The following is a 22,463-nucleotide window of genomic DNA, read 5'->3' as shown; positions in this document are numbered from 1 at the left end:
ATTGTCTAAGAGCTGGTGTGTAACGCTTCAGAGTGTAACCCTGAAATGCTTAGCATTTCTAAAACATTCCATAAAAATTATACTATTTTAGTAAATCCTTCATTAGTTTGAATTACTATAGATTTATTTACTACAGGTCTATTCCGATGCTCACATTTTGCACGTAGTTAAAAATATCATTTCAGGAATTGGATGGATGGATCACCTCATGAAAACCTAATTGTCTTAATAGGAACAATGGCATGTCTACTCCATTGTGCATTGTCACACACTCTGGTCCTGCCATCACCTTGCCACACCGTCACCGTCACACAGGGTTCTCTCTCACGCTAGGGACACATGCAAGCGAAACCAGCGAAGCGAAGAGAGGCAAGGCAAAATTCAGTGCTCCACTCCGACAGCTCAACCGTCAACAGGTCGCCACGACGAATCAAATAGAATGAAGCATTTATGCTGTTGATTTGATTGGCCGACACAGGCGGAATTTGCTCCTCATTCGCATAATATTAAACTTGGTCGAATAATATTGCTTTCGCTCTTGTTCACTTGCCTTCGCCTCCCTCATAGAAATGAGTGCCGAAATTTGTGTGTAAGTGAAGAAATTCGCTTAGCCAAAATTCGTGTGTAAGTGTCCCTAGCGTCAGCCACGGCAGATTTGTCACAACTCCCTCCAAGCTGAACCTGTCTCTCCTCACTCCTTTGTTTGTTCCTGTCCCTTATGATATTCACGTTTGTTGTCTACTGTACTTGTTAAGATTGTTGTCTTTGCAGACAATCTAACTTGTGGACTTTATGCACATTCTCCTGTGTTCTCCCGTGCCAAGTCTGTTTTGAATGTTTTTTTTTTCCTTTCTGTTTTTCGTCAAAGACACTCCTCCTTACGTGTAGCGTGTGCTTTGTTTGAAACTCTTTTGTGTTTCTCTGGCGCTCTACTGCATTGAGGGAGCTCTGAGCTGGGAGTCTTTGTATTCAGCTCGGCCTGCCCTTCTCTGCAACCTCCTGTTTTTTAACTTACTTTCAAATCTGTACTCAGTCTCTCACCCTGTAATCTTGTCTCCCTTGTGCGACCCCTAAATAATAAAACACTTAAAACTGGCGGTATCTCTTTACGACTAGCACAAAAGCCTGAAACAAAATACTTCTAGACAAGTCCCTGTGCTTGGAAACCATGTTGGTGACACAGATTTAGGCATATATTTTCAAGTCAAGTCAAGTCGGTTTTATTGTCATTTTCTTTGCATGGATTGGTCATACAATGAATTGAAATTATGTCTCTCACTTTCCCATGCAGACATAGACATACTTTAGGGAAGAAAGTAAGACACGTAATTTCAATTCTTTGTATGACTAGTGCTTGTAAAGAAACTGACAATTGTGGGTTAGTAAGGCCTGAGGCATATTCAAACACGGTGGTTAAGTAACTCACCCTGCCACAATACCCCAGGGTGAGTCGTAAAACATCTAATAGAAGCGACTTTTAGGTTCATTCTTCAATCAAATAAAGCTACAGGGCTCTTCTATCACTACTTGCTCAGAGTTCATATAACTGCGTAAGTGCCTAACCCTGCTTTCTGGAACACCTCTCAGGACCTATCTAAATGAACGATGAGTCACAATTAGATACACATTCATTTAGATAGGGCCTGAAGGGTGTTCCAGACAGTAGGGTTAGTCACTTAGTTATGTGAACTCTGAGTATATATATGAGTACTCTGAGTACATATTGATTGTCCCATGATTACATGACACTGAAAAAATCATGGATGAATTTGTAATGTTGAGTAACTATAACGGTTAGTGGTTTAAATGCCATACACTGTGTATGATTGACAACCTGTTCAGTTTAGCGTACAGACACTCGCCATAGATAGTGGCATTACCAAATGTTCCCAAGCATTTAGAATATATTTTTGCCTCCACTATACTGTACAAGCCTAAAAAATGTTTAAAAAACAACAACAACAAAAAAATAATTTTACCTGGGAAAACCATGCGAATGTATGCACCCACGATGAAGTAGACGAGAGAGTCGATGAGGAGGAGCCAGTTCAGCCACCCAAAGGAGGCCGAGTCCCCTGCCATGGGGGACACGTAGGCATTGCTCCACTGGATGCCTGCGAGTTAATAACAACAAGACGGGGAGACGAGGGTTAGACTAGGCCCACCTGGGAATTCATCTGGGCCATGTGTTTCATGTGCTGAAATTAATCAGTCTCTACTACTGTGCTGTACCTTCTTCCTTGGCTTCGTAGCGGGAGATGTACTGGCTGGCGTAACTGAAGCAGGTTGGTGAAAATAGACTCTGTGAGATGTGTGTGAGAGGGGGAGGGGGTGGTGAGAAAGAGAGAGGAGATGAGAGGAAAGCAATAACACACTTAATGGAAAATTCCCATGCAAAAACACCCTCTGCAACCTGTCTTCACAATGAAAGATCTCATCAAGGCACAAAAAATCTCCCCCACATGTGTAAGCATGACACTGCCTCAACCCCTTGGGGGAGGGGTAGGGTGGGTGGGTATGCAGACTTATAATGCCAAAGCAGAATTGCTCTGAACCTTGCAGTTAGCAAATAAGGCACCAGCTAAGTGTAACGTAATGTAATGCAATGCATTAACACACAGCTCGGTCATGATACTATCCAGTGTGGTCTCCGTCCAGCGAGAGGGTGCTCTCCATCTATCTTGTGACAAAGCCTTATGGTCCAAATGTGTACCACTTCAAAGATACTGCTCTGTCAAATTTGCAGTCATTAAAATATTCAACCTAATACCAAATGCTTTGAAGGCATTTTCAATGTTGGCGTAGTTGCTGCACTTCGCCTTTGTAGGGCAGAGCTCTGTCATGATACTAACCAGTAGGGGAGTGCTGTGGCGCAGGACGCTAAGCCCCCCACATTTGGGCTTACATTGCCCATGGGGACCCCAGTTCGAGTCCGGCCGGGGTCATTTTCAAGCCTCATCTCTCTCTCACAACCGTTTCCTGTCTCCTCTCATACTGTCATAATAAATTCCAAAAAGCCCCAACAACAATCAAAAATAAATAAATAAATAAATGAAATATAAAAAAAGATACTAGAAGATTGCCTGATGAAGGTCTAGTACCGAAACGTCGTTTATTAAAGAAAGAACAGCGAAATGGTCAGTGTGCGGGAGTTTCTTTAAACTATTGGCGAGTGACCCGTGGTGCCATGTCCGACGCACCTGCCAGCTGAGGTGTGCGAAAAAAGCCGAAGTTTAAAAAACGATACTAACCAGTGCGGTCTTGGCGCCCAGCGTGAGGTTGCTCTCCAGCGACATGACGACGATGAAGGGGAAGAAGCAGATGACGTAGATGAGGCTGCCGCTCAGGCCGGCCACGTTGGTCTTGTTGAACATGCTGCTGACCAGGTAGCTGATGGCCAGGATGGACAGGCCGTAGTTGCACAGGTACAGGAAGAGCAGGAAGGCGTCGCTGTGCGGCAGCACGCGGCCCACCTTCAGGATGGCCGTCAGGATGACGATGGTGGTCAGCAGGAAGCAGGCGCTCTCGATGAACCAGGCGAAGAAGTGGCTGACGGGGTTGACGCCCATCATTCGCATGTACTGGATGCAAAAGGAATAACAGACGTTCATTCATTAGGCATTGGCTCATGAGGATGAAATGTGTGGTTTTCATCATTCCCATGTACTAGATGCAACAGGTGGAGGGGTAAAAAGGCATAAAAGACATTCATTAGGCATTGGCTGATGAGAATGAAAACGAAGGTTACGTATGTAACCACAGTTCTATTAGTTTCCGATGACCGCCAGGCCTTGGAATACTGACGAGAAAATTGCCTTAAATGCCGGAGGCACGCATGCACGTCACCAGGATCATCAGGTGACTTTTTGGTATTAATACTCTACATGTGATGATCATTCTAGCATCGGCTGGCGGTCAGGAGAAACTTAATAGAAGTGTGATTTTCATCATTCGTGGGTATGTACTGGATACAACATGGGAGGGTGAACAAGAGGAAGGACACACCATTTGGCCTTGTTCATAAAAATGAAACTGATGCCTATCGTTTGCATGTACTGCAACGAAATGTTAGGAGTAATGTGCAAGGGAAGGGCATGTGTTTGAACTTCATTTTAAGGTCCATGGATTCTATGAAGACAACTCTTTTGCACCCCCTATATTAATCAGGTACAGTTTAACAGTTGAACAAACTATGTAAAAGAATGTTATATGATGTACCGTACTTGCACCGTATCTTAAGGTTAAGGTTAGGTATGCACCATGCAAATTACATTCTGTAATATTCCATAGAGATACACTAAAAAGACATATTCGTTCAGCATTGCTCGCCAAAAAAAATGAAAACTAAGATTACCCTTTTACATTTTCACCTGTTAATTAGCACACCAGCCCAATTTCCATCTGATTACATTTCATTTGAAGTTGGTCAGTACAGCAGCAAATGAATGTGAAATGGAAAAAAAAAACCCAGCAAAGTGCCTTTTATTTTTTTAAATAAGCAAGCAACACACACATTACGGCTGCCGAGCTCATTATAAACCAGTTATTTCCGAGCGCGTGATCAAAGACTGTTCATCACCTCGTGCAGTCGGAGCTCCCTCTCTTGCACCAGCTTCTTGACAAAGTTGGCAATGAACAGCACCCAGGCGATCATGAGGACCAGCGGGAAGGCGAAGGAAATGCTGTCCAGGTACCTGAGAAATGAGACATCAACCATTTGCTTTAGTGGACGTGTCAGGACCAGGGGCGTAGCAGCAAACTGTGGGCCCTATGTGCAATCAGCTCCAATGGACCCCCCCCTCCAGTGATATATCTACATAAATCAGACACTGTGTGGGCCGGCCCTATATACACGGGGCCCTGGTAACTCAGTAACACTTTACCCCCCTGTGCGACACCCCTGGTTAGGAGGACACGCATACTATATGCTACAGTGCAAGGGAGATGCAATCATTAAGTCCCCCCATATTGAATCATAAAGAAAAGTGGGTGGAAAATGGGCCCGGCGCCCCATTTTACACTTAAAGGGTGGCCTCCAGATTATTGCAGATATAGACCCGGCGTTGCGTTTTGAAGTGCCACAAATATTTCACGTTGATGGTATCGGCAGAAAGGCGCCCATTACGTTATAAATCAGTTCAATGGGGGATATGTGCACATCACTGGGTCACACAGCTGAAATACTAAAAGTGTTGAATGGGGGATATTTTTTCCAAAGACTACAGATCAATGCCGGCCTCGACGCTACGTCACATCTGTAGGATTTATCGCAAGGCTGCCAGAGGACTACTCCATATTGTGGATCATTAAAACACACAAAGAAATGTGCGTAATTGTGCATGTGTAAATAATAATAATAATAATAATAATAATTATTATTATTATTATTATTATTATTATTACTATAATAATAATACCGGTAATACATGGGTTTTAGATAGCGCTTTTCATGACACTCAAAGGCGCTTTAAATGCTTGAATATAAGCACACATGCATGAATATAAGAATAAAAATGTGTTTTTGTGTATGTGTTGAGGTATGAATGCATCATGAGAATACATTATCTAAAACTGTTGGAGAAGGTGTTAGTGCAAGAGATTCCTGGCTTTAGATTTCTGTTTAAAATGTAAACAGACGTTAGTTGTACATGAGCTTATCCTTTGATCAGGTGTTGACGGTGAGTTTCATTGGAGAAAGAAAGTCTCTGGGGAGTGGGTGGAGGCTTGGTATTATAAGATATTTTTGTGACTTTGTAGTAAATCCTTTCTAATTGCTTAGAAAAAAGCACACAGGTGTGTGTGTGTGTGTGTGTGTGTGTGTGTGTGTGTGTGTGTGTGTGTGTGTGTGTGTGTGTGTGTGTGTGTGTGTGTGTGTGTGTGTGTGTGTGTGTGTGTGTGTGTGTGTGTGTGTGTGTGTGTGTGTGTGTGTGTGTGTGTGTTTCTACGCTTATGAGACATTTTATGACCCATTATGAGTGAGCCCAAGCATAGACAGGTCTCTCTTGGGATACTGTGATCTACATGGCCTCTAACCGCGCGAATAGACCAGGCGCGATGCGATTCAAGCGACAGAGTGCAGCAGCAAGCGATACGAGCGATTGAGGAGACTAGAGTATGTCCATACAGGCAGAAGGCAAAGCATTCAAGCATTCCCATTGGCTGTGGTCACTGACCCCTATACAGTCATTGGCTGTCGCGGCTTGTCGTCGAACCGCGTCATAGAAAGTTGAAAAGATTTCAACTTCAAACTGTCGCGCTCGTCGCGCAAATCGCTCTAGTCTCCAGAATCGCTTTTGTCGCGCGACTCAATACAAAGTCAATTACTTCCGTCGCTCGCCTCGCTCAGATCGCCGCTGGTGTATTTCTGCGGTAATACACATATCTTTTTGCCTGCCTGTCTTCCTGCCTGTCTATCTGTCTGTGCTACTCACTCGTCCTTGAGGAAGCAGGGGTACGGGAAGGCCTGCAGCTGGACGGCGGGCTCCTGCACCGGCTGGCCCAGCTGGGTCTCGATGATGGCTCGGTCTATGGCCTCCTGCAGGTAGATGAAGCCCCGGTTGTACCTCTGGGTCCTGGTCATGGAGATGTACGAGTCCCTCACCCAGAAGGGGTTGCGGGTGCGGTCCGTTCTCATGGAGTTGTCGATCTGCATGCGGATGGTGTAGTCCACTTTCTCAGGCAGGCTGCTGTTGTTCTCTTGCGGCAGCTTGAAGATGATACCTGAGAGAGAAGGAGGAAACATCCATTGTATGTTAGACAGAGAGAGAGAGAGAGAGAGAGAGAGAGAGAGAGAGGGACAGATAGAGAGAGAGAGAGAGAGAGAGAGAGAGAGAGAGAGAGAGAGAGAGAGAGAGAGAGAGAGAGAGAGAGAGAGAGAGAGAGATTGTGAGTTGTGTCTGGGGGATAATAAAAATCTTCAGGTGCTCAATCGGTATCCAAAATGGCAAACAAGGCACTCTGAAGTCCGTTTGTTCTAAGGCACAACTGACCTCTTTTTACTTTGTAGCAATCCCCTTGTGTATCGGATGCATTTGACCAGTGGTCTGTATTTATTTACGTATTTAGTAACTTATATGTCTAGCTATTTATTGTGTTGTACTGCATGTGTCTTTTATTGTATTGTGTCTTTTATTATGTCATTCTGCTGAGCTGTAACACAAATTGCCTTTTTAAGGACATTAAAGCTTTCAAGTCAAGTTAAAAGTCCTTTATTTAGACATGGAATGTCCATGTCTGAATAAAGGATTTTTTAAATGACTTCAGTGCCTTGGAACCTCTCTCTTTACCTCATTCATTGTATGTTAATTTTACATTTACTTGACAAAATGTGTTTATTTTGCTCTGAGTGAAATAATGCTTGGGCTGTGGCAATAGTCTTTCAGACGTCACAGCTGATGGACAATATTTCTGCACCGCTGCCATCCACTCAACAGCGAGGCTAGATTTACAATACGGGGCTGAAAAAGGAGGCGTCAGCTCCATTCAGTGTAGCTGAACAAAAGCGACTGTGCTGACGCCTGACGGAGCAAAGGTGTGAAGGGTGCCGAGTGAATTTGTCAGGCTTTAATTCAAGCGGCGCGGCTGGCTGACTTACTGGCGTAAAGGTCTCTTGTTTCAGCGAGGACCTCCGCTCGCTGGTCCATTTCCTCCACCGTCTTCATGGCCTTGTAGCGGTCGAAGTTCACGCAGGAGGAGAGGTTCATCATCAACGTGGACAGCGTGGTGATCTGGCCCACAATGAACTTGTTCTTCTCCAGGAGCTGGGTAATGTTGGCTGTGCAAGTCACAAACGGGAAGGAAATTAATATCGAAAGGCCTTCCAAACTTTTTATTCAGCAAAAACTGTCAGCATATGTTTCGATTTGGAGTCACGTCACCTGATGACTTCCCCTGACCTTCCCTAAATGAATAATGTATCTCGAGGATGAATTAATGAGAGGGCAAAATATTCTCCCCCTCAAACACAAAACCGCTAAATAATTCAGCAATTACTTGTTTTTTTTTGCGAAACAATACATTCAAATTCAAACTTTTACTTGTTTCACTCACAAAAGTTTTGTAGAGTGTCCTTCATGAGGCTGACGTCAATGTCTGTCTGTGATTCGATGAAGTTCTGAACAAATGGGTTGCTCAGGGAGTTCTGTGGATAGGGCAGAAAATCATGAACTGAACTTTTATTGTCTGTTTGCACAGAAATTTGTCTTGCATGACACTTCTCCACACTTCACATGTAAACCCACATTAAAGACGAACAAAACACAATTATGGCCTATAGAGTCTAGTCATCTAGGTCCATAAGCTGTTAGGGCAGCACAATCCAATAAAAAATAAAAATCTACTAATTAAGTTACTAAGTTAAGTTACTAAAAGGAAGTTACTAAAAGTTACTAAAAAAGCGTTAATTATTTACTAATAATGTTCTGAATTCAAGCCACACAAAAAACGGCAGACTTCTTAAGGCCCATTGTGTCAAACTGAAATGACAAACCTTCAGCATTGGCATTGTCTTATTGAGCAGATCTGCTGACTTCATCACGTATGACGAGGCCATGATCCAATCCTCCGAGAACGACCTCAGCTGGCCAAACTGGTGCAGTGTGCCATTCGACTGGTATGGAGAAGAAGACACACATACAAATGTTCAAAATATTACAACAAGCAATCATTAGTTTTTAACTGATAGATGTCATGAATAAACTAATTTAGAAAGAAAACATGAACATAACAAGATTACATAAAGATCCTCCATCATCTATACATTTCTGATGATTCTGATAGTAGCAACTCTTAAGATTGCAAGCATTGTCAATTGGTCAATTAATATTTATCATGCCATGGGGGCACTGTCACGCAACGCACTAAGCCCCCCACATTTGGGCTTGCATGCCCATGGGGACCCAGATTCTAGTCAGACCTGGGTCGCTTCCCAGGCCCAACCCCATATCTCTCTCACATTCATTTCCTGTCTCCTCTCACACTGTCCTGTCAAAATAAAGGGCAAAAAGCCCCCAAAAACATTTGATTTTTTAATGTATACACAAACACACACACACACACAAACCCAAGCGCTCCATGTCTCTGTTCTGTGTTGAGAGCGGTTACCTACCTTCCTGATGATCTCCCTGGTGAGGGGGGTGTCGGGGGTGTACAGCACCTGCCCCAGCAGCATGGGCTTGAGGAAGGCCCACGCCACAGCCCCGCCCGTCGTGTTCACCATGTCCAGGTAGAAGTTCATGCAGAACGGGGCTGAAGCACAACAACATCGACATCATTGTTTGTACGAAACAACAGACAAACACATTGCTTGCTTCATGGTAATAAACCCATGATCAAATGTTCATATTGAATAAATGATATTGTTTTCATTATCATGAAGAACAACAACATTGGGCGTTAAGTGTACATTAATATTCATATTCATATTCATATTCATATAATGTGCAGGCGACGAGCGCCAGTCAATGCATCTGATCTAACATCTACATTATTGTATGCAACTACTGTACACAAAAAAATATTTGGCCCTGAATTCAATAAACTTTGTCGATGAAAAAAACGCAGCCAAAAAGCAACTACACATGTACAAGTACAAGAAACAGAATGTAAATTGGTGTCACATACAGGCATCTCGGGGTATCATGAACTTCTCGATGAGTTCTTCTCTGCTGTGGTCGGATTTGGTGGAGGCGTCACTCTCCGTCATGATGGGCAGCTTGGAGATGCCAAAGAGTGCCATGATGCCGTTCCTGCAGAGCGCCCGCGAGATGGCCACGAAGGCAGACTTGCTCGAGATGGTGGAGCGCTTGCCTCGTACCAGCTACACACAACAAGGAGCAAATTACATGACAGTGAAGACATTGAAGTGCCAAGTGAAGACATTATTAAAAAGGTAAAATGCTGTCAGAGAAAATTGTATCCGAACAGGGCAGAGCCCAACACCCAAAACCACAAAGAATTACTGTATGCTCAAAAAATATAGCAGTTTTTACTCATCACACACACACACACACACACACACACACACACACACACACACACACACACACACACACACACACACACACACACACACACACACACACACACACACACACACACACACACACACACACACACACACACACACACACACACAGTACAGGCAAGCAATCCACATTTCACTGAATGTTATATTATATCATACTTCTATGCATCTGACAAATGAGATGAATTCTTTTATCTTTGTAAACACATATCAGTGACTGCTCGGACTGGGCTTTGAATGCCCAACAAGCAAAGGGGGAGGGGGAGGAGTACAGTGAGGCAGGGGCATAGCAGCAAATTGTGGGCCCTATGTACAATCAACTCGATATACTGGTATCTACATAAATCCGACACTGTGTGGGCCCCCTATATACATGAGGCCCTGGTGACTCAAGTCACACTGTACGACATCCCTGGTCATGAGCCATATGAGTCAATTGTTCAGCATGGAGCAGGCGTCACTCTGTCAAACTGTGAGGGTGCTGGCCCAAATGTTCAACTCAATGTTTCTAAAAAAAAAGGAGGCTGCCCCTTGCATATATTGCATTTTTACTACACATACAATATAGACGGTTTCATGGAACGTTTCCTTCTTGCTGGGTGACATGATCTGGCCCGAAGTCTATTTCCGGTCTGCTGATGTTTTGGTAGGCATCTGTCGGCCCTTCTAGTATATAATTAAAAAATGTTTTAATATTGGATAAAACCGTCTATATGCAAGGCGCTGCCTCCTTTATTGAAACCATGAGCCATATGAGGCAGTAGGCAGTAGGCAGTAGGCAGTAGCGGCGGGCGGGCGGCACTCACGCTGTGGAACTCTGAGTCAGCCACCAGGTTGAGGTTGCCAAAGGAGGACAAGTACTCCTGCAGCCGGTGGATGGCAGGCAGCAGCTTGTTCATCATGTCCGTCAAGAAGTGCACCATCTGCAGCACCACGCCGACCAAGCCCTGCATGTCACTGGACAGCAGGAGCTGCGGAGGGGAGCGAGGGAGGGAGGGAGGGATAGAGAGGGAGAGAGAGAGAGAAAGGGGTGGGGAAAGAGAGAGAGAGAGAGAGAGAGAGAGAGAGAGAGAGAGAGAGAGAGAGAGAGAGAGAGAGAGGGAGAGAGAGAGAAGAGAGAGAGAGAGAGAGAGAGAGAGGGTGGGGTAGAGGGAGAGGGAGAGGGAGAGGGAGAAAGACAGAGGGACAGAGAATGTGGGAGAAACAGAGGGAGAGAGTTTGAGCGAGAGAGGGAGAGAGAGAGAGAAGGAGAGATAGAGAGGGAGAGAGAGAGCGGGCAAAAAAGAGAGGGAGAGAGGGAGATACAGAGGGAGGGAGGGAGAGAGGGAGGGAAGGGAGGGAGGGAGAGAGGGCACGAGTCAGTGGACCATGAGCAGACTGGACATTCTTTTATTAGTTCGGCAACAAATGATGACGCAAAATACCAATCTCTATTATTTAGTCCAATGTAAGGTTCAGCAAAGCAATTGGAAACCATTTCACAATAATTAATTCTCAGTTCTGCATGCTGCTATACAAAGAATGTATGACGTACACAGTATAACACCAATCTTTATTATGAAGTCGAGGGCTGGAATTGAAGAGTTTTGCTGCAAAATTACCACACGCTTTTTGTTGACTTTTGCATTTTATTATTGGAAATGACTGTTCAGATGTCATTTCAGCTATGTGTAAAATTTAATTCTTGCAATTTAAATCATTTGATAACATAGGCCTACTTTTCAAACCTACTGTATATAGTAAAATGCATTTTGAAATGCAATTCCATGCCTTCATTTTTCTGTATTCTCATGATCAGATGTTATTCAAACCCTTGAACTGTGTGCTAGCCGTGCACCATCAAAAGTAAATTCATTGGGGACCTTCTTACCTTGTAGATGACATTTTCCACACTATGGTGGCGGACGAACAGAATGACAAAGTTGTACCACTGCTCCGGCCTGAGACGGCAGAAGGCGTTGAAGAGTAGCGTGTCATTGGCTGACATCATGGAGGGCATAGTACAGTAGCGCAGGTTGGTCAACATGGCCAGAATCTGTGAAGACAGACAAAGACAGTCAGTCAGGGCAACATGTCATAAGTTACTATTATTTCTTTTTAAAAATATATATTTTAGGGGCTATTGTGCCTTTATTGATAGGAAAGTGGAGATTATGACAGGAAGTGAGTGTGGGGGGAGAGACGGGGAAGGATCGGCAAATGACCCAGGCCAGAATCAAACCCGGGTCATGGGCATAGTAACCAAGTGCCCTACATACAGTGCCTAGGCAACGGCAGGGTCAACACGTCACAAGTTAGAACCAGGATTTACCCATGAACCACCAAAACCCTGCCAGTTTACTGGAATTTGGGTGGGGTAAAGACAAAAAAATGGGCCATAACCATGCGATAGAACTTTAGATGCATAGAACCGGTGCTAGAGTAGAAGCAACACATATTCTGTGCTGTGACTCATTGCATGTTTCAAAGAAAATAGTGAGACAGTCACAGAATAGCTCTTTCAGAAAATCATGCGGAATTGCAACAATTGCAAGAAGCCGGCGTAATGTGCATTCACACGTCATAAGTGAGCTTTCAATCAGCCAAGAGGATCCATTACCACAGTTCCATTAACATAGTTTAGTGGGTAGAGATTGAAAGAGGAAAGGACAAAAACAAAGAGTGAAAGGTGGAGAGAGAGAGAGAGAGAGAGAGAGAGAGAGAGAGAGAGAGAGAGAGAGAGAGAGAGAGAGAGAGAGAGAGAGAGAGAGAGAGAGAGAGAGAGAGCGCAAGAGCTAGAGGGGGGATAAGGAGACAATATGTACCTTCAGATTGCTATTGGGCAGTGTGAAATTCAGCAGAACTTGAATTATCTCCGGGCTGAGCTGTGTGTATTTATGGACATCGATCGCAAAGCTGGTGGCATTCTGGAGTAGATCTGACACTTTTACGCTAGCTGTTAAATAAAACAGAAGACAGATAATGGGTCAAAACGGTATAACCACCAGTGCTTTGGACGCTATTCAACACCTAATTGATGATAAAATAGGACGTCATTGTACAAGTACCTTGTGGAGCAGTCGTGTTTACTTCTAATGATCCCAAAGTGCTTACATTGAAGCCAATTACCTTGGACACAACGTTGACCCTAAAATGTGGATGAGCACACACACACACACACACACACACACACACACACACACACACACACACACACACACACACACACACACACACACACACACACACACACACACACACACACACACACACACACACACACACACACACATTAATAACAATTTCACCATTATCATGCCATACAGTAGTCAATACCAATAACTGAGTATTTATTTTGTTGTGTGTGTTTTGATGTGTTTTAATTCTTGTTAGGTGTTGGGTGTTATGTGTTATGTGTTGTATGCAGCATCTTTGCGATTATCCAAGACAAATTTCCTGCGCGACAAATAAAAATAATCTCTTGAATCTTGAATAAAACCGGTAGCCTAGCGAGCTAAACCCCTACAGCTGAAAGCTAATTCAATTTGCGGCCTCTAGGGGCGTCTAGATTTCGAGGCTATAAATAAAACCAATTCCTTAGTCAATTACCAGTCAGACTCGATGTCGTAGGTCGCAGGGTCTCCAACGAACAGCTCATAGAGCACGTTGTAGAGTTCGCTGCCGTTTCCTGCCACATTAATGGTCAGCTGGTGGATGGCGGTCATGGCTGGTCCAACCGACTGGCACAGCAGCCCCCCGGGCAGGGAGAACGCCTTGATGACCTGCTGGGCAGCATCCAGCCTCTCCACACCACACAGCTGAAGCAAACAGAGAGCATACAGTAGTTAGACACCAAGACATCATGCCTTTCTTAAGTGTGACCAGTACTCAAGATTAATTTTTTTAGTGCTCAAATTCAACAACCAAAATGGCTGGTAGATGTTAATCTCACTAGCCAAACACAAACTCACTAACGGGTCAAAGTATCAACTAAGTTGTGCTCAAAATTAACAACTAAAATGGCTGGTAGATGTTAATCTTACTAGCCAAACACACACTCACTAACGGGTCAAAGTAGCAACTGAGTTGGTCTTTTCTACCAGCCAAACTGAAGTTTCACCAGCATTTGGCCGGTTGGCTGGTGTTAATTTAGAGTCCAGAGTGTAACCCTTTCACTTCATGCAGATGGGATCGCCGGCAATCCTATTCACTATTTGCAGAGAAAGCTTAACTACATAAGTAACATTACATTGCTATGACATTACAAAGAGTAATAGACGAAGACATGATCATTAAAATTTTGGTGACATTGGGGTTTATAACAGAGGCTGTGCATGAAAGTGTTACGCTGCCATTTTAGACATTAGACAAACATTCAGTATGGCAAAGTAGGTGTAGTAAGTAGTAAGTAGGTCTATGCATGCACAACCCACCAGGCTGGCACAGTGCAGAATAAATGGAGCAAATCCCTATTAAAGAAAATATATCTGCAACATTTATTTATATATTTTTGCTTTAGTCTATTAACACATGACCCCTGTTATGAAATTGTTGTTACCAGAATGGCAATGACCAAGTTGTAATGCATAACTAAAGGCCTAGTGTAATATTGTAGTAGTGTAGTACTATGGTAATAAAGTCATATTAAGTTCCACTAGCGTAACAACAGGCATTATGAGGCTACTTTGGACAAAGGTATGACACACACAGAGACTGCGCACTGAAACGGAATACGAGACGCGCTCAAGAATGCGATCAAATTGCATTCGTTATTAAAGGCATTTCAGTGCAAAAACTGTATTTCCCAGTGACTCTAACCTGAGATGAGAGTCGGTGCAGTAACATGGTGTAGTTGGAAGACCACATGTCAGTCATCAGCAACTCTGATATTGTCTGTGCCATCTCCAGCAGGATACTCAGGTTGCCTGCAAGGTACCAGAGAAGGGGTGGAAAGGGGGAGAGAGGGGGAGAGAGAGAGAGAGAGAGAGAGAGAGAGAGAGAGAGAGAGACAGAGACAGAGACAGAGACAGAGACAGAGACAGAGACAGAGAGAGAGAGAGAGAGGGGAGAGGTGGGCATGGAACGGTACAAAAAGATGAGTTTTCACAGTGGTAGTTTGCAAGGGCCTATGCCTATGGGCATCATTACAATCTCTCTCCACACTCCAATGGCAATCTCAGCTGCAAAAGGACGGAACTGAACTGCAGTAAAAAGACGGAACTGAACTGCAGTAAAGCCAACTGTGTGTGTGATGTATGAAGTTGTGTGGTGAAAGAAGGATTTGACAGGCCCATACGAAGGCACATTTCCGAACAGTAAACAGGAAAAGAGAGAGCAACTATAACTATATAACTATATCTATACTACCAAGTCGAAGCTCAGGATGAAATGATAAAATGACAAAAGAACAACACAGAACAACATGCCAACAAAAAATCTGATGTGATAGAGAAGACATTGTAGTTGGCAAAGAACTATCATGGTAGGAACCTGCTAAACATGTTGTGAAAGTCATGTAGATCAGAGATGTCAAAACTCACACATGGGCGCAAAATCTGGCCTATGTAGTAACTATTTGCCATTGATTTAGCTGTTGTTTCAGGTGTCTACTCAAAAGAACTCTGTCTTGGAAACAAGAATTCTCTGGAAGACTACAGAGAGACAAGAGTTGCTTGAGGAGACAGAGCCCTGGGTAATGTGATTTATTAGGCCACTGAGTGGCTCTGTATTAGAGGCTGTTTTCTCCAATGCTGACATTAGGTTTTCTCTACACAGGCAAATTGTGATGAGCAAGACAAGATTATTACACTCCTAAACCAAACAAAAAAATCAGGGCATGCACATACTGACACGTTCACAGCACACACACATACCCATTGCTCACTGATGCATTGATCCATGGGAGTTATGCCTACCCACTCATTATATTCAGTCACTAGGCTCCAAATCACACTGAGTACAACAGACAAATTGTGATCATGGCTGGATATGACGCATTGGAGTGAAATGAACAAAGATCATTGCCTTATACTGTGTACTGAAAAAAAAACAACCACTACAGAAACTAATTACAGCAATGGTGGAACCAAAACCCCAAGTGCCAATAAAAAATGGGGCAAAATGGGGCAGGTAAAGTTTGGATAGTGAAGGACAGCACTCTTCAGACTTTTCTCTGTTTTCTCTGTCTGCCTACAAGCGTTTCGGGCAGAGCCCTTCTGTAGCGTGTAAATGGCGATTGTCATTCATCAATATATTATGTGGGATTCAGCGCCCAGTTATAATCTGTATTTATAGTAGGCGATAGTGTGAGCACGTCTCCGCTACTTCAAAAGTTTGGATAGCACCACACAGTACTGTACCTTGAGGTTCCTTGCCTAGGCTGCCTGTTATGTTCTTAATGAGGCGGGCGTAGGGAAGGCCGTCAGGGAGGCTTCTGGTCACGTCTGCCAGCACCATAGGCAGTCTGTAGAGGGAACACCCAAATGAGCTGTGCTACTGTACTTCAAAACAAAACAGCTCAGCAGTATCATAACAAAGCAAGGGTCTGCATTATGGCTCTGCGGCAAATTGGGGCTGACTTTGGATCAATTACGCTAACACAATATTGACATGAGTCTTAGGGGTTTACTCTTTTCACAGTTCAAGACTTAAGCAAGACTCAAGACTCAGGACGTAAGCAGTTATTTGCGGAACAGGCAAAACATTTTTTGTGAAGGAGGGGTCACTCACTTGCTCAGCCAGTTTGTGTCGTTCATCATCAACAGGTGGCCCAAGTTCATCTTGGTTGCTCCCAGCACCAGTTTCGCCAGATCCAGCTCCGTGCCGCCACTGGCCAGGGACAGCATGCTGTGGACGCTGTGCAGGAGCTGCTGGGAGACCCCAGCTGCTTGCTCCAAGGGGTCGCCTCCAGACATGAGGATCTGCAGGGCCATCTTCAAAGCAGCCTCAAGCTCTCCAAAAGCGTTGTCTGTGGCGGTCGCGTTGCCCGGGTACTGCACCGCGCTCACCAGGGTGTGGACGAAGCCTGAGAGCATGGACAGAGCTCCATCGAGGTCTCCTGTGGAACTGGTGTAGTTCACAGCGTGAGCTAATTTTTCAAGGAGTTGGTATGAGACGTTGAGGTAATGGCTGCCTGTGGGTGGCAGGACTGTGCCCAGGGTGCCCACTGCGCTGTTCAGAGAGCTCAGCATCTCAGACAGGCTGGGGTAGGATGAGGCCATCTCCAGGCCCTCAAACAGGCTCTGAGACACCAGGTTGGACACCACGTAGAGAATGCGCGCCGGGCCCTTCTCGTCCATGGACACGGGACCTTGAGTGACATTGAGGATGGTCAGGAGTGACGCGGTGACCTCGTGGGAGATGTTCATGAAGGCCGGACGGATTTGGTCTGTGCTCGATGTCCAGGAGAGAGCCGAGAGAAGGACACCCCTCAGCGGGGCAGTGTGGGCTCGTGCGTCCTCTGGAAGAAGAGACACTGCACTGTCAATGCTCTGGATGATCATCATCTGCTTCTCCAGGGTGGTGCTGTAGGTGTGGCTGACGGAGGAGAGGTTCCAGAGGATGTGTGTGGCCAGAGCGCTGTTCAGGACCACGGGCCCCACCACCTCCTGAATGGATAGGCCACCCGGAAGGCTGACCTCTCCGCTGAAGGCAAGAGCGTGGTTCACAGTGGCTGAGAGCAAGTAAACCGAGTGCAGTACTTTTTCAATGTCGTCTGGATAGGACGCCAGCATGGCGAGACCTTTGATCATCTGTCCAGATATGTTGAAGTACATCAGATTCTCGGGTGAGAGAATTGGGGCAAAAGCACTGACGGTTTGGTCCAGAGCCATCATGTAAGGCATCAGACTCATCTGTGATCCTGGCTTGGAGGCAGCGTTGATTATGGCTTTCAAAATGGCTGTGATTTGCGGGCTGATGTCTTTGGCTTCCTCAATGTTTTGGAGGAGAATGTTATTCAGGGCAGTGAGAAACTCGGAGGCCAGATCAGTGGTGTTGCTCTGATGACCGACGATCTTGTCCACCAAACTGGACAGCTGCTTCGCAATCTGGTCGACCCTATGAGCAATGTTGAGAGAGGGCTGCTTAGACATTATCATGGCGACATCGATCATTCGCGCCAGGCTCTCCGACAACGCCCCCAGTTTCTGCAAGTCACCGACATTCCAGTCGTCCTCCGCAATCTCTGTGAACAAACTCACATACTGCACCACTTGGCTGGGCGTTGTCAGGTACGAGAGGACGCCCAGAACAGTGTCGATGGTTTCATCTTGCGCAGAGCTTCCGGTCAGGTCATAGTTCAGACCCTTCACGAATATGGCCATGTCAGGGTTGGAAAAGAGGAGGTGGATGGTCTCGATGATCTCGTAGGGTGTGGGCTCTATGGACAGGGCGTGGAACAAGGCGGCATAATCGACCTGCAGAAGGTCCAGGAAGTCGTCCATGGGCTCCCTGCTGACCTCTCGCCTCATCCAGCGGGGTGACGAGGGAGCCATCGGCATGACGCTCCTCTGGAAGTCTGCCAGGTAGGCATCCACCGGACCAAAGAGGTTGCTGGTGCGCGTGATTTGCCGGAGCACGTTCAGCATGTTCCCAACAAGCTCGGTCAGCATGTCCGTGTAAGGAGGCAGGCCAGAAACGATCTGCGACACCATTTCCAAGACGGCCTGAACGACATCGTAGACTTTTGGAAGCATGTGGGTGAAAAAGGCTATGCCAGTTTCCTCAGTGGTTACCATCCAGTCGATTAAATGCATCACTCTGTTCAGGACAACATCTGAGCCATTGGCCATGAGAACTTGCTCCAACAGCCCGTACGCCATAGGCCAGTCTCCAAGCAGCCTCATCTGAATGACCTCCTTGACGACGCTTTTCAAAAGCTGGTCAATGGACGAGCCGTTAAAGCGCCCGCTCAGGATCTGCCTGATGGACTCCTGCGTGTAGTTCATGCCGGTCAGCAGGACCTCCAGGGCCTCCATCAGCACCTGCTGGGTGGTGGTGCCGTTCAGCAGACGGTTGCTGTTCAGCAGGGTGTACTCTGTGGCCTTCTGCACCGCGCGGACGTAGGGCCGCAGCCACGGAGCAGCGGCACCCACTTGATCCAGGGCCATCTGCACACCTGACAAGCTGCAGATGAGAAAAGAAAAAAAACACAGATACGTTTTTTTTCACTGATGTATCACTGTCACGAATGTAAAGAACACCCAACAGCAGGGTTGCCAGATGAGGCTGATTATTTCCAGCCCAAAATATGCTCAAAACCCGCCTGGAAGCACTAAATCCCGCCCAATTCCATTGACTTCAATGACTAAAAATTGAGCTTTTTTTCTGCTAAATGCCACCCGCAGGCGACCATCCTAAGCATCTCAATTGGGCGGGAAACCGCCCAATCTGGCAACACTGCCCAACAGTCATGCTCTAAAACAGGGATTTTCAAACTGTGTGCCGTGCCCCACTGGTGGGAACTGAATGTATGCCAAGTGGGCCTTCATTTTTTTTTTTAAACAAAATAATATTTGTGTGTGTGTTGCTGTTGACTACATATTTCAGTTGTATTGTTTATTGGGTCAGAGGTCAGAGCCCTGAACATTAGTGAACATTTAAAGTGGGCCCCAAGTTGGAAAAGGTTGGGAACCCCTGCTCTAAAATGTGTTTTATGGATAACAAACATTTTCTTTTCCCAAGCTCAATTACTTTACAAAGATTATGGCACGTTTTGTTATAAGCAACACATACAGATCCTTCAAAGACAGTAAATTCTGCCTAAATTCAACTCTTCGACAGTGGGAACAATGCCATGACATTCACATGTCACACTCTTAAGTGTTGTCTTAATTTATGCTGAAGTTATATCTTAAGATGCCATCTTTAAAACCTCATTTGCATGACTACTTTTGAACGCCGTTTGGTACATTGTAGGGAGGAGCACAGCAACCTTTGGTACAACTGCATCTGAAGCATCTGGTCCATCCAGTTCTGTTGAGCCTGCATTGTCATCCCGTGATGGTTGGATGAGAGGTGATGCGTGAGGGCTGTGACGAGCTGTTGGACGGCACTGCTTTGGGATAGGCTGGCATTGTAGAGCGATGCCAGGGCCTTCACGATATCAGCGGCTGTGTCATTCACCGACTGTGCAGACTGTGCCTGTGCAGAGGGCAAAGCAGAACGGCATCACATGCAAGGCACACACACGGTGCAAGAGAGGGCAGCCATGGGCAGCATTACAGTGCCACCAAGTGGTGTTCGATGTGCTGGCACTCGAAAGCATTACATATTCAGCAGCTATTGTATAACACAGTGACAAAATGAGGGAAAAAAATCTCTCACTAAGGTACACAAATGAAAATATTATTTTTGACAAGTCCTACATGGTCATATAAAAAACAAAGCCCACGAGTAGCAGTATTGAGGCCTTCAGGGCAGTGACGTTGGTTCGCGCATTCTTTTTTTTCACAGTGGAGATGTACAAATCCTTGGGACTTAATCATCGGATTAAGAGCATGTCATAACCTACAAAACAAAAAGTTGTTGTTTTTTTCACCCAGCAATTGCAGTACGTATGTGCGACTTCATGTGGAATGTTTACCGTTGCGTTGAATGGTGTGAACTCTGGGAGATTAAGGAGCGACTGCAGGTTGATGTTGCACCACATGTGCAGGCTGCTGGGAGGAAGCCCCGCTGCTTTGCCCACCTTCTCCCACAGCGTCACCACGTCACTGCAGTTCACCGCCCTGCCCTCCTGGCTAGTCTGTGTATGGCAAACAATAGAGGACAGAAAAAAAAAACACATAATTACCCGGCTTGGCATTGTAACTCCAAAACTCCTGTGTCAGGAGATGAAATAAAAGCCGCAGTAAAACGGTAGTAAGGCTTAGCTATTCCCAAGAGCAAAGTGAAAGGGCAGCAATCTCACACAGGTATCAGTTGTATACAAGCATCCAACAGAAACAGCGCATTCATTTTAAGCATGTCTTTGTACACATACATCAGGGCTCCAGACTAACTTTTTTCACTGGTTGCACTGGTGCGCCTAAAAAATGTGTTTAGGTGCACCAGCACAAAATTTAGGTGCACCCAAATGTTTTCACCACCCCATACACACACGCAACTCAGCTTAAAAAAAATAATAATTAAAAATAATAATAGCAATAATAATAGCAACATTATTATTGTTATTATTATTATTATTATTATTATTATTATTATTACTCGCTATTATTGTTGCTATATTTTAAAAGACCTGGAGCATTTCATGTACTATAGGCTAGTCTTCCAAATGTGCTCCTTATAAATTACATGACAGTAGGCTACCTAACTAACACATCTTGGCTACAAGCAGTTTGGCTGATAGAAAAGACCAAATTAGTAGTCTTTTAGTCAGTATGTGTTTGACTAGTAAGATCAACATACCAGCCTTTTCTGCAATAAGGCTAGGCACACGGCACAAGCACAGAGTTACAATATGAAGATAGATAGATGGATGGATGGAACAAACCCTGCTAAAACTGTCATGATTTTTTAAAATCATTAGACACAAATAGCCTAGCTTATGTTTACAGTGGAATCTGAGGTGAATTGGGTTTTGTCTATTTCCCCGTTTTTGAGCGCTCTCCCTCTGCATAATGATTGTGGTATCTTAGCAAGCGCTACGAACAGACACGACAGCACTAGTGCGCTCGCTCGCTCACTCTCTCTCTCTCTCTCTCTCTCTCCCCCTCTCTCTCGTGCTGTCTCGAGGTGCATGAACAATGCCTTGCCGACTGATAGGCAGTATGTAGCCTGCCCTAGTCGCTATCAAAAAACTCTCTCAGAAGTCCCGACAGACTAGCGCGTCACCTGTTGTTTGGCCAGCTCTGCATGCGGCTCAAACGGGCAATTATCCGCAGACGTCTGCGTTTTTGTGTGGCAATGTTTAATATCCGCTCAAGCCATTTAGTTTTTCCCCGTGATTGTGACTCTCGTGTTTAAAATATCCTCAAGTCATTTTGCTGTCTTTACCGTGATTGTAGCCTAACTCTCTCGTCCGTTGCAAAACTCGCCTGGTTGAGAACACAAAACTCGCTGGCACATGTGAACTCGGATAGTTGAGCGAAGTCGAGCATTCTATTCTGAAACGTCGGGCTGCCTGTGAACGAGGAAGGGGGAGAAAGCTACCGGTAGTTCAGCGGAGTTGAAGGAATGACCGCATCGACACGTTTTATTGTGTGATGATGGGCCACTACTGTAGAATGACTATTAATTTTATGTCCATTAAAACGGTTGTTTGGTAATTGATTTTGTTCTACTGATGGCTGGTCGCACCGGTGCGCCTAAAAATATTTTTTAGGCGCACCATTGAAAAAAATGGGCGCATATGCGACCAAATTGGTCGCACTCTGGAGCCCTGACATACATTAAAATTGATGACTAAATCTTGGTTTAAAACACAGCCACAGTTTTATGGTGTTTGTACATTACGGTA

At 45.1% G+C, this 22,463-nt stretch overlaps 1 protein-coding gene across 1 annotated transcript in view; it reads right to left on the bottom strand.

The window, feature by feature from the left end:
- The window catches only part of abca12 (ATP-binding cassette, sub-family A (ABC1), member 12), an 80,933-nt gene that overhangs the window by 30,565 nt on the left and 27,905 nt on the right, over window positions 1-22,463 (bottom strand). Inside the window, exons 29-48 of the mRNA XM_063213426.1 lie at window positions 20,589-20,750; window positions 19,938-20,146; window positions 16,733-19,129; window positions 16,363-16,466; window positions 14,822-14,928; window positions 13,613-13,821; window positions 13,072-13,151; window positions 12,829-12,959; window positions 11,895-12,059; window positions 10,831-10,995; window positions 9,622-9,817; window positions 9,107-9,246; window positions 8,489-8,608; window positions 8,050-8,140; window positions 7,595-7,774; window positions 6,432-6,720; window positions 4,580-4,694; window positions 3,252-3,581; window positions 2,233-2,302; window positions 1,980-2,114 (exon numbers count right to left, since the gene is read on the bottom strand). Of these exons, the coding sequence (XP_063069496.1) occupies window positions 1,980-2,114; window positions 2,233-2,302; window positions 3,252-3,581; window positions 4,580-4,694; window positions 6,432-6,720; window positions 7,595-7,774; window positions 8,050-8,140; window positions 8,489-8,608; window positions 9,107-9,246; window positions 9,622-9,817; window positions 10,831-10,995; window positions 11,895-12,059; window positions 12,829-12,959; window positions 13,072-13,151; window positions 13,613-13,821; window positions 14,822-14,928; window positions 16,363-16,466; window positions 16,733-19,129; window positions 19,938-20,146; window positions 20,589-20,750 (5,395 nt within the window). The remainder of the gene's footprint in view (window positions 1-1,979; window positions 2,115-2,232; window positions 2,303-3,251; window positions 3,582-4,579; window positions 4,695-6,431; window positions 6,721-7,594; window positions 7,775-8,049; window positions 8,141-8,488; window positions 8,609-9,106; window positions 9,247-9,621; window positions 9,818-10,830; window positions 10,996-11,894; window positions 12,060-12,828; window positions 12,960-13,071; window positions 13,152-13,612; window positions 13,822-14,821; window positions 14,929-16,362; window positions 16,467-16,732; window positions 19,130-19,937; window positions 20,147-20,588; window positions 20,751-22,463) is intronic.

Source organism: Engraulis encrasicolus, chromosome 13 (genome assembly GCF_034702125.1).
Source record: "Engraulis encrasicolus isolate BLACKSEA-1 chromosome 13, IST_EnEncr_1.0, whole genome shotgun sequence".
Lineage (NCBI taxonomy): Eukaryota > Metazoa > Chordata > Actinopteri > Clupeiformes > Engraulidae > Engraulis > Engraulis encrasicolus.
Note: the sequence above shows the minus strand (reverse complement) of the source record. Positions and strands in the feature narration are given on the sequence as shown.